This window comes from Varanus komodoensis, unplaced genomic scaffold (genome assembly GCF_004798865.1).
Source record: "Varanus komodoensis strain SLA01 unplaced genomic scaffold, ASM479886v1 scaffold35, whole genome shotgun sequence".
Taxonomy (NCBI): Eukaryota; Metazoa; Chordata; class Lepidosauria; order Squamata; family Varanidae; genus Varanus; species Varanus komodoensis.
Genome location: NW_025335856.1, coordinates 4,079,766 through 4,092,137, shown reverse-complemented (window position 1 = coordinate 4,092,137; position 12,372 = coordinate 4,079,766). Strand labels below are relative to the sequence as shown.

Here is a 12,372-nt window from a genome sequence, read left to right as displayed (position 1 = left end):
GATGCCTTGAGGGTGCACTGGGGTGTTTAGATCTGCAAACAGATGCATCTCCATAGTTGCCTACCAAGGAAAGTATTTATGAACAAGAGAGAAGATCGCAACCCTTTCTGATTCAAGATCATCAGCCATAAGCTATGAATAAACATCGTAAGGCACCAGGAGGAAAAATGCCTGAGATTGATAAGTTAATGGATTGATGCAGTGGCACAAGGGATTCACAGGTCCCTACGTCCCTCAAATGGGTGGGGGATCCCGTTAGCAGTTCTTCTCTTAGTCCCTGTGGCAGTTTTGAGCGGATCAGGTGAGGTCAGGGTCTGACCCATGGAAGGCACCTGCAGCATCACGCCAAACATTCGGTCGAGCTGCTGTTTCCCGAGAAGTTAATCTGCTGCAGGACATTAAGGCTTCCTTTCTCTGGCATAGCAGAGGAAGACAGATTTGGTTTCTCCTTTAGAAATGGAGCTTCAGTGGAGGTAGGTGGGCTGGTTCCATCGGTACCACGAGCTGCGCACATGGAATGACATCAAAAAGACACAAAATATATATGTTAGATTATTCTCGCTAGAGGACACATTCTCGGGAGCAGAGGAGTCTTAAAAACTGGACATGCACATGGTAGGTAGGCATGTCATGAGCAGAGCCGGCTGGAGCCAGGGGTCAGACTAGGTGGCCCAGGAGGCCCCTTCTGACTCACCCTGTTTCTGTTTTGAAGAAGTTGCATTATATTGAATCAGGGCATTGGTCCATCTTGCTCAGCACTGCAGACCCTGATTGGCAGTAGCTCTCCAGGATTTTATTTCCAGCCCTGCCTGAAGGTGCTGGGGATGGGAACTGGGGCCTTTGCCCGAACTCACATAAAGGAAGTTTTAAATGAAAGGCACAGTGACCCTAAAAAGTCTCAACAATACCTTGATAATCCACATTAGACAGGCTGGGTTAAAACATTATCACTGCTACAAAATAGGTTTGAAAAAAGCACAGGAAACAGAAAACACAGTTCCAGCATAAAAGCAGCTGAAAATAATTTGCAAGAAATAAGTAAAAATAACCAAGCCAACCTGTACTCAAATGAATGCAGCAACAAAGCTATCTAAAAACCATAAAAAATGGTCAAAAGATGGCCATTCTAAAGGTCAGGCTAGTGTGAAGGCACCCTGAAGTTTCCAGTGGGCATTTTTAACTGCCCTGCTATGTGATTGAGAAAATTCTCAGTACAATTGCCTGTCTTTCCCACTCCCGGGAAAGAGAATTTCCCAGGAATGGGAAAAAAAGTGCTTTTTAGTTATGCTCAGGCAGGCCTTTTCTTTATCACAGTCTTCCCCAGGCCCAGATACATTGCACTACGACTCCCAGCCTGCCCAGCCAACGTGGCCAATAGCACTGCTGGCTGGGGATGATGAGAGGTGTGGTCCAAGAGGTAGCAACTCCAGTGGGCAGTTGGAGGATGCGTTATACTACTGCTTGGCCTGCCTCCCATCTCTGTTCTTCCTTCAATGTGATCACGGTCAGGGGCTTCATGTCCCCAACGGCCTTACCCAGAAGAGTTGAAACTTGAAGAGCTGATGGCCGCTTTGGAGTTGCTCTGGGACATGCCGGGGCTGCTGGCATGGATTCCTGAGCTGGGGGAGGAGGGCCGGCTGGAGCTGCCCGGAGAACAGGATGATGTCACTGTGCAACAGAGGAAACCATCAGAAGGCTGGACTGGCTGTTTCGGATCAATCCTTGGCTTCCCCTTTCATCAGCCCTGCAGTTCTTGGCCAAGGGCACCTGGACTTGGTGCTTTCCCTTGCAGCTTGCCAGGCTGCCTCCTTGCTCTGGGCACCCACCCCTCTTGCCAACCTTCTTCTGGGAAGGGGAGATGCACACAGACTCCCCCGGCGACTCCTGGTGACGGCAGCTCAACCGTCCAAGTGGTGGGGGAACAGGGTTGCCCTAGGGGAAGCGAAGTCTCCAACTGCAACGTCAGGACTCTTTCCCCTGCAAATCAATGCCACCCATGCACTTCTATGGGGGGATTAAACAGGTGTGCCCAGGGGCACCAAGGTGACACCCCTGCCCTTGGAGAAAAGCTCTCTCAGTGGATGTACCTGCACCGTGCATAGTGCTGTGGACAGGCGTAACAGAGAGTGGACCCAAAGATCCTGAGGTAGAAACCTGGAAGAGGGAAGAGACAAGGTAAGGATCATTTGGGGGAACAGTTAAAGGCTCAGTCTTGGGTTATACATCACATAATTGAAATAGTATGCAACTAGAAAGGCTGTTTAGCACACTTCTTCATGTAGACATGTGCAGAAGTTCTGATGAATCCACCGGGACTTATTTAGTCCCAAGTAAGTTTGTACAACAGGGTGTTGGAACTCAGGCTTGGAGGCCAAATCTAGTGCCCTGGGGTTCCTCAGAAGGCTGTACACCTTCCCTCCCACAATAGTTTCCCTGCCTTCACACAGGATTTCCTCATTCCCAAAAGCTGAAATTAATTACAGTAAGAAACAAGCTGATATTTTGTCCCCAGTTTGGACTGGATCACTCCCTTGTTGGAGTGAGACCTGTGAGAGCTTCTCCGAAGCATGAATTCAGCCCTTGGGCTGAGAGAAGTTGGCGTCTGGGGTGCATTAACTCAAATAAAGGAAAGCTCTTGGTTGTTAGCTGCTTCCTTCACGTATCTAAGGAATATGACTGTGACTTGATCGTTCAGTTGGATTCACCAATTAAAACACTTTTTGATTGATGAAGCACATGCTCCAGTTAAACAGACAGGTGATCGTTAAACACAAGGGCTTATACACACGGAAAAAGGCAAGCACCTGGCTGTCACTTGATATGTGCGTGTGTCTGAGATTGCATAAAAAGAGGGAGTTCCCTGCCATGGCTCTCACAGCCAGGTGAGTACACCCCTTCCAAGATGACACGTGTCCATCTAAAACCAAAGCAAGTGGAGTACACTTCATAACAATGCCTTTTGCTCACATGCAAACATATTGCCACAAGCTTATTGTCTCCGCCTCGTTCCCTCTCCAGCAGACTGGGACAAACCCTTCAAAGCACAGCCCTTTTATTACAGCTCTACAGCTTGCAAGTATAAATCAAACTAGTGCTCTCTTGGGGATGGGAGAATAGCATCTGTTGATGAGAAGAGCTGAATCAAAGCTGAAACATCTCCTCCTTCCCAGGAATGTCCTGACTCCATCCTCTGGGCAGCTCCTGCTTCTTGAAGACTTGGATGAGGGCCACTCCTTAACTGGTCCATTTGCTTCACCTGGCATCTCCTTATGGGGACAAGGCACTCCTGCCGGTCTCCACCACCTTCTACAGTTCCAAGATGTCTCCTTCCTTTTCCAGGGTAGGCTGGTTTTCAGGGCCAGTCTGAGACTCTTCACCAGGTGACCTTGGAACTGTGAAGTCTACTTTCTGCCTCTTCCTCAGAACTGGATGAGTCTATCCAATCAGACGGCAGTGAGTTAGAGCTGCCCCCTCTCTAAATATGCACCAATTTAATCCATCGTCAATTGATTAATCAACACATGTTAAATCAACTAACCTTTCTCTAATTGAGTCTAGTCCTACAGTTTCTCTAGCCAGCTGGAATGACTGGTGCTTTACTGGTGCTGAATTAATTCCACACCCCCACTGACACCTTGATATGTATGTTGGTGCGTGAGATTGCCACGGGTCGCAATCCTGTACACGTGCATTGGAGAACAAATTGTATTTTGTGGGACAAATATCTGAGTAAGCATGCACAGCTCTGGGTGGTCTACCTGAACTGATACATTGGTCTTGGATCAATGCATTTGGTTTCTTTTTCCTAGGTGGAGCGCTTCGCATTTGTCCCTACTGAATCTCATTTAGTTGCTTTCAGCCCAGTGTTCAAGTTCATCAGAATTGCTCTGGATCTCCATTCGTTCTCCCAGGCATTTGCTATTCCACCCAGTTTTGTATCAGCTGTAAGTCTGATTATTGTTCCTTTTACTTCCTCATCTAAATCATTAATAAAAATGTCAGCGATCACCCCATTTTGCCCTTACAACAACCCTGTGAGGAAGATTAGACTCAGAGCAAGTAACCAGCCCAAAGCCCCCTGCCCCTAGTGAGCTTCATGGCTCACTGGATATGAGAACCTGGGCCTCCCCAGTCCCAGTCCATCACACTAACCACTGAACATCTGGGGTTATTCTGGGCTTAAAAGTATTGCTTTTTATTTGGAATATTGGTAGTTGAGTTGAATATCTTTCTTGAAAGCTAGATGCCAAGTTTAAACTGGAAGGGAACAAAGTGCAAAAATAAAACTCTACAGCATCCAGAAGACCAGTTTAATTACCTACAGCATCGCTAATCTTGAACAAGAACTGTCCTTTTTGCTCACCTGCTGCTGCTGTGGGCACCCCTGGGGGACAGCTTCTTCAGCTGGGATTCCCCGGCATCCAGAGACAATGCCAAGGGAGAAGGAATTAACCTGCCGGAAGCGGTACATGCTGAGTCATGGGAGGGCGCTTGCCTCACTGACTCAGGACCGATGAGTCAGGGAACGGTGCTCTCCCTGCCACTGACTCAGCGCCCTCGCTGCTGGCCCCAGGGGTTGTATCACCTGGTTGAGGTCCTCCGTCGTGCACAGTTTCAGTTGGATACCTGCCTTTCACACATCATTGTCATTAGAATGTCCCATTGCCTAAGGACTTAAACATTTCCGGGCTCATGACACACTAGCTGAATAACCCTGACAATGATCCCGTAAGGTCGGTCCATAGGATTCCCTGATATTACACATGGGATGGGGTTGGGGTGAGAGAAGTCATGGTTTCCCAAAGCCACCATGCAAGGTTTGAATCAAGGGACATGGCCTTTCAGCTCCCTGTGAGCCAGAATGCCACGCAGGTGCTTAGGTTTGAGCCTATACAACTGGCAACATTTACTGTGTGGTCACACCACCATCCCATTGAGGCAAGAAGCAGGCAGAACTGACTTCCCAATGTGTCCGCATGAAGACAAGACCAAATGCAAAATGCTCATCTGGCCCTTCTTGTGGCTGGCTTCCCATCACGTGCCACTGGGGATCTCGGAGAGCGGACCGGCAAGGATCCGAGCTATGCTCTGCCATCATTAATCTCATCAGCCCCACAGAGAAGGAAGAGACAGGAGTCTGTCCCATTCGGAAGTGCAGCCCTCACCAGTCGGGAGTTGTAGAGGGGGGATTTCATGGGCGAGGGCATCGGGCAGCTGATGCGCTTCTCTTTCTGGCGTCGGTTGCAGAACCAAACGCGGACCACTTCCTTCTCCATGGACAGCTGTTCAGCGATCATGGAGATCTCCTCCGAGCTGGGCTTGGGGTTCTGTGGAGACAAAGGCCAACATGAGCGAGGCGGATCCAATGGCACAGCTTGCTCAGAGGCAGGGCGAGCACCGCATGGGAGTCTGCCACCAAGGACCTGCCCTTCAGCTCCCTCCTGTACCAGTAGGGCCCAATTTAAGTGCAATGCACGCATCTCTCTCATTCCCCGGAGCACACCCATGAAACAGAGATGGGTTCTCTCTTTCCCTTTTCACAACAGCAGCTATGGAGGAAACAGGTAGTGTTGGTGGTGGACCTGGGATGACCCAACCTAGGTTGATGTCCATCAATCAGATGCCAAAATATAATAACTGTGCTGAACTAGCCCTTCTGAAGCAAACAATGCTGGACAGGACAACTCAGGACGCAGCTGAGGAAAAAGGACTCATCTTGAGCTAGGAGCCTCCTGTTGTCATGTCATGGAGTGCCCTGGAGTGAGCCACGTGAGATTGCAGAATGGAGGAAGGAAGACACTGAGTTGTCTCTCCTCGGTCTCAGCACAGCTCCAGCTTTCTCCCCCAACAGCCACCCTGGTTATCCTGGGGCTGATCAGGCCAGAAATGCAGCTCGGGGCTTTGCCGTGAGCAGTGAGTCAGACTCTGGCTGTGCTTGGCTGGCAGACTCCAGAATCTTGCAAGGATTCGCTCTGCTGCTTTTCCCATTCAAGCTTCCAGGACTGTTTGCCCATCCTCTGTCACCCTTCCAGTCGAGCCTTTGGCAGCTCATTGGAGCATGGCCTTGTGACATCACCACCAGCCCTCCCCCACTTCTGATGCGCAATGGGATGCTCCTCTTACATCCTGGAACCGTTTCTCCAACGTGGAGCGGATGTTGGTCTCGATGCTGGTGCGCTTCTTTCTCTTGCGTCCAAACATCTCATTCATGGATGGGTAGGAACTGGGCGCACTGACCGCAGAGTCCAAAGGGGAAGATTCTGCATGGGAGGAGACAGGCAAGAGACACATTCAAAAATTACATGGTAGTTTGGGTGAGGGGAACGAAATCCAAACAACAGAAAAGCCCTGCTGGGCTGGCTAGCTGAAGGTCCATCTAATCCAACATTTGGTTCACACAGTGGTCAACCAGCTGCACACGGAAGACCCACAAGTAGAACATGAATGCAAGAGAGCTCTCCGCCCATGTTTCTCAGCATGGTTGTACTGCTGATATTGTAAGTAGCACATAGTCATGAGGACCAGCAGCCATGGATAGGCTTACATCATAAAGCACTCCTACGTGTGTGCTGGATTGGTCAAAAGACCTACGGACGCCCAAGTGGGACATTCGTGGCGGGATGGGAGCACTCCAGCCTCCTCCCCGAGGTTGCCCAGCATCTGGCAGTGAGAAGAATCCTGCTGCTGAAGCTGCAGATAATGTGAGGTTATCATGCCAAGCAGGCTTTGACAAGGTTCACCTGTCACGAGTTGGAGAATCCCCTCGTCCATGTTGATGGCCAGGTTTGTGGCAACACATCTTTGTCTTTATATCTCTCACCACAATGATCTGAGATCTAAATACCTAGTAGTGCTTCCATGGAAAAGCCCCTAGAACTACCAAAAAGCAAAGTATTCTCTTTTTTAATGACTTTTTTTCTGGCAACAGAATGCAAAAGAATGCAAACCAAAGCAAAAGACAGTGGCACTGACGGGTAAACACAAGAGGGCTATACATTCAAGGTGGTATGGTCCAGTTGTCCTGTAAATTTCTGCGGGTGAGGCAGGGCAAATGTACAATCAGACCTCATTGGGAAATACTTAAAGGCTGGGATGTACGTGTAACTCTTTTATCCATCATAAGAGAACTTCAAGGAAGCTTTTATTGTGTCTCGCAACAACTTCGTTTTCATTTTGTCCACCTTCTGTCTTTGTTCTATTTAACAGCCAGCCAGATGAAAACCTCTGGTGTGCTTCCAAATAGGCATTGTTTTCCCAGGTTAATTCTGGAAAATGTATTCATTTATCCTCCCTGTTTGGAGAATACATTTCACTCTATCGCCCTCGTGTGGACCAACGCAGTGGTACAATCCACGAGCCTTCCCATCTCTTTCAGCAAAACTGCAGCATCAGTTTATATACCTGCTGAAGCCTGAAAATCTCAGGAGATGTAAGATTTAGTTCCCTCCCTTGTCCTATAAGTCTCCAGCCCAAGAACATGTTGAAACTGCAAAGCCAATAAAGTTAGGTAAAATCTACAAAACCAAACCAAGCCCTGGAAGAAATAGGAACTGCCGAAAATCCCAAATTGCGTAAGAATAGAGCAACATCTGTGTATTCCTGTCTGCCTATACACACTTAACCTTGCTACAGGTGCATTTGATCGGTTTCAGTGCTTTCATTTCCCCCCTGAAACTTTCAAACAGTGCAAGGCAGGGGTGGACCTGATGTTTCGGTGTCCACCTCCCATCAGTCTTAAATGATGTGGCCATTGGTGAGGGCTGATAGCTGTTGGAGGCTCAAACATCTGGAGGACCACAGGTGGCCCATCCTTAACGTAAGGGACAAATTATATTTTTTATCAAAAGCACTGCTTTTGGGAATACCCTGGACTAACAGAAAGACAGACAAGTGGGTCCTGGGTCAAACCAAGTCAGAACTTCTCCTGGAAGCAAGAATGATAGAAACTGAGGCTGCTATACTTCAGACACATCATGAGAAGGCAAAACTCACTGGAGAAGACGAGAATGCGAGGAAAAGCTGGAGGCAGGAGAAGAGGCAGGTTGGCAGTGAGATGAAGGGATTCCACAAAGGAAGCCACAGTCTTGGGTTTACAAGAGCTGAGCAAGGACAGGACTTTCCGAGGGCATTTATTCATAGGATTGCCACAAATCAAAGATGGCTTGATGGCATGTAACAACTACAAAGCCTTGAATATATTTGAATACAGCATCTGGCCGCACAGATGTGCAATTCTATCCATGTTTACTCAGAAGTCAGTCCCACTTGGTTCAACAAGACTTACTCCCAGGTATAGGATCGTAGCCTGGCTGCAATACTTTTTCGTTTATTTTTTTAATCTAATGTTTCACCCGAAATACTTTTGGCTAATGGGAAAACAAAAGACGATCAGATCCCAATCAATTTAGAACTTTGAAAACATGCCAGAAAACATCTGGAAAGAAGTTGAAGGCAATGCTTTTCTGGAAATGCATGAACCAAACACGGAAATGGAGAAACATGGAGTGGTCCAGAGGGAAAATACACATCGCCATTGGTCCTACCTGCATCGCTTAGCCACTTCTCCAGCAGAGGCTTTAGCTTACACATGTTCTTGAAGCTCAGATTGAGGGCCTCAAAGCGAGAGATGGTGGTCTGGCTGAAGTCATTTCCATAGAGTTTTCCCATGGCTAGGCCCACGTCACCCTACAGGTGGGAGGAGGGTCGAGAAACAGCAAAGGAGCTTGAAGCACTGGTTTCCCACTCGGTGTCTAGTTCCACCACCCTCAGATTCACTGGGAAAAGGGCAATGGTGTTCTCTTTCCACTGCCATCTTTTCTGACCCAGAGGAACCTCAGCTCTGCCTCCAAGGTGCTTCGCTCTGACTTCTCACTTGTTGCTTGTTGTTTGGGGACTTGCATGGCTTGTGGGACCCACAAAAAGAAGAGGGAAAATTTCCTCCCTTTTGTGCAGCTGAACACATTTCCTGCAGTGGCAGGTGTGTGTGTGTGGTGTCAACCACCCCTGAAAACAGTAGGAATTGTTTGTGCAGCTGCCCTTGAACATGTGGTGCTTCCCAAGGTGTTTCCTAGAAAATGAAGATGAATCCCTTTCCTTTCCGATTTTATCGAAGCACCGTATACTAATTATACAATATGCCAATATGATCACCCAGAGTTTACAAAGTGCCTCTGTTTCTTGTTCTCTGTCCTTCCCTTCTAGGTGTCTTTTCTTCCTCTCTCCCTGTCATTTTTCCTCTGTTTCAAGAGCTTTTGGGGCCACTGATCAATAATATATCCCCTCCATAAATGAGTATTTCCCCTCTGCCACTGACACGCCAGCTCATTTCTTTGCCCCTTCCATTGGAAGTGGAACAGAACATGAACCAGAGCGCAGGGAGATGGAGGAAGCTGTCCCTGGTCCACACTCTCCTTGGACCTGGGGAGAGCAGATGATCTAGGTGGAAAGGAGAGCAGGAAGGCCAGGGATTTCCAAGGCTTGACACTGGCTATGGGTCTTGGTAGTGCCCAATGATGCCATACCCAAATTCCGTCCTTCCTTCCCCCAAGAAGCAGTCCTGGAGAAGGGTGTTCATGGATGGGAGAAACTATGCTTGCTCCTCGTGAAGGAGGAGAGATGCTCCAGCCTCCTGCACATCTGGCTGAATGTCCAAGATCCCATTTTTTATGTCATTCAGAGAGACATTGCAGTGGACCTGGTAGAGAAAGGTCTTTCCTGTGGGCGAGGTGACCTTCCAAACAGCAGCTTGGAAGAGACTGTCCTCACCTGGGTGAATCCAAGCTTGATCCGCCTCTGCTTGAAAGTCTTGGCAAATTTTTCTAGCTCCTCGAGGTCGTTCGCTTCATCTGCCACCACTGAGGAGGGCAAGTGTTTGGCAACTTGTAAATGTTGAGGGACCTCCAGGTGGGGTTCCAGCGATGACCCTGGGTGCCCGGGACGCCCCACCGCCTGCGAAAAACACAAGCCATGAAGGGATCGTGATGATGCAGAGCCTGCAAAGGCATGGCAATGCCTCCTTCTGCTCTTAATATGGATCTTTAAACCAAGGGTATTTAAATGGACATTTAAAAAAGCCATTGCACAAATGTTGTGCCAGTACATTATCTGCTGAGTATTTCCCTCAAAATCTCAAATAATCACTGAATATTTGGACTTGGGGTTTTGGGAGTCTATGTTTGGTTTCTGTGATGTTTCCCAGGATTTGATAGCTGGCATGCAGCGGGATTTACTCTTTGGCAGCAACGGATCGTGTAGCTGATGGCAGTGGGGTTTAATATCTGATGCCACTGTGGGATTGCTGGGCTACAGCAGCGTGACAGGCAAATGAGAACAAGCTCCAGTGCTGCTAAGGACATGCAGTCATTTGACAGCTGGTGTGAGACAGCCAAGACGAGGTACCTGAGATGCTAAGCTGTGTCCATGCTGTGGAAGAAGGATCCCACTCTGTTGCTGAGGAAAGGAGAGGAGGTTTGACTGAAGAGCTGGGAGAGAGAGAGATTGGGTCAGAGATGGTACCTCTACTGGGGGATCTTCATTTCACAAAATAGGAGGAGCACCCTGAGGAAGGAGGCACCAAAGTTCTGAGGAATCAAAGGTTTCCATTCAGCAAACTCAGCAGAAGCTGGACCAGTGAAAACAACCAGTCTCCCATTTTGGGGGACATCCATCCATCCATCCATCCATCCGTCCAGTGAAGAATCTGCCTCTAATTAAGCAGGGAGACCTTCCTTTCTTCTGCCTTCTCCTCAAAATACAGTGTCTCAGACCCTCCAGGATACACGAACATTACTCATCCACAGTCAGTGATAGACAACATGTATATGTGAATCCACTTTTCTTCTCCTTCCACGGCTAATGTAGTGAATGTGTGAAGCAAAGTACCCACTGCTATTAGAATACTAATGGCTAACAGATAAAAACATCCAGACCTTCTCTGCACGAGGAGTTTAACCTAACACTTCACAGAGGCAGCACATGCTGTTCTCTTTGCAGGGGAAGGAAATTTATTTACGATCCTCCCATCCTGAGGTTTGGCTTTCTCCACCTTCCTATGGGCTGCATTATACAACCGCAAAGTCATGCTGAGTTATAGTGTGATTGCCAATTTACACGAACCTTTATTCCAGTTTGCTGCACCTTTATGATTTCCCACCTCATTATCCTTGCTCTAAAAAACACCCAGCGAGCGGCTGCAAAACACGTCAGCCCTGGAAGCTGCTGACATGCAGGAAAGGCCCCACCAGCTTCCAGGAGTGATGGAATGAACGATATTTGCCTTGTGTGGGGAAGCATCTCAAACTGCTGCAGCATTCTGGCACATTCCCGTGTGCCCCTCAGGCATAAGCCTCCATGTCCACCGTGCATCACCCCCAGACTAGGAGCATGCACTAGGAGCATCCAAAGCGCTTGGCTCTCCTTATTGCCGTAACCCTTGCACCAGTCCTGAAAGGTAATTCGGTTCAGCTGCAGCATCCCTGCCTTGCAGACAGGCAGCTGAGGCTGTGAAATGCAGCCTTGCCTAAGGCCACTCAGCGAAACTTTCACACTTCCAGAGCTGAATGGTGCAACAACAGCAGAAAAATATATGCAGATTGGATTGATGACATGTCACCAAACAGACAAATTGGCTGCCATCCCCGGTCTTCATTATGTGTTTCCAAATTGGGACTTAGCCACTTCCACCAGAAAGAATAGCATCTTAGCACAGGGACCTGCCGCACAGGGCAAAGACGGGCAGGTCATGAAAAAGAAAAGTAAGATGTGGCAGCAGATTTTCATCTGGGGCGTGCGCCAGGCTTTTCCCAGCTTCGCGATTTGCATGGCAGACACACAAACCAACAAAATGAATACTGCCTCAGCCATCCCTCCTGCTCTTGCACCGCTGTATTTCATCAACTGTTCTTGGAAGCACCTTCCACTCATTTTCAGCCTGGGTTTTGGCTCATTTGAATGTGGAAAACATACATTTCTGTGCAAGTTTTCCAAAAGTGTGCTTTAGCCTCCCAGCATGAAAATAAGAATTTTTGGAATATGTGCATGTTGAAGTACAGATTTAAAACAGCAACACCACATATTTAATATACAAAAATACAAATGGAGGGAATAGCAAATATTCCTGAAAGTAGAAACTGCTAGGATTGCAAACATGACAAGTTTGTAAACATAAACCATACTCCTGATAGCCGTCCTTATACTCTGCTGACAAGCCAGCATCTGCGTGGGAATTCATGACACAATGACAATACAAAATAAAAAATTAAAATGTGCGTTTCTGGGAAAGAGCAAAGTTGTATACAGGTTTTCTGCTGGATCCCAGCTATTCTGTTTGGTGTTCTGCTTCCAGGTGTCTGAACTAACATCTTGGCCAGATTT

The 12,372-nt window shown here is 48.0% G+C and overlaps 1 protein-coding gene across 1 annotated transcript in view; it reads right to left on the bottom strand.

The window, feature by feature from the left end:
- Window positions 1–287: 287 nt before the first annotated feature.
- POU2F3 (POU class 2 homeobox 3) overlaps window positions 288–12,372 on the bottom strand; it is a 55,603-nt gene continuing 43,518 nt past the window's right edge. Inside the window, exons 5-12 of the mRNA XM_044439587.1 lie at window positions 10,399–10,481; window positions 9,766–9,948; window positions 8,544–8,685; window positions 6,124–6,260; window positions 5,166–5,327; window positions 2,088–2,154; window positions 1,536–1,668; window positions 288–504 (exon numbers count right to left, since the gene is read on the bottom strand). Coding sequence (XP_044295522.1) covers window positions 465–504; window positions 1,536–1,668; window positions 2,088–2,154; window positions 5,166–5,327; window positions 6,124–6,260; window positions 8,544–8,685; window positions 9,766–9,948; window positions 10,399–10,481 — 947 coding nt within the window. The 3' untranslated portion in view covers window positions 288–464. The remainder of the gene's footprint in view (window positions 505–1,535; window positions 1,669–2,087; window positions 2,155–5,165; window positions 5,328–6,123; window positions 6,261–8,543; window positions 8,686–9,765; window positions 9,949–10,398; window positions 10,482–12,372) is intronic.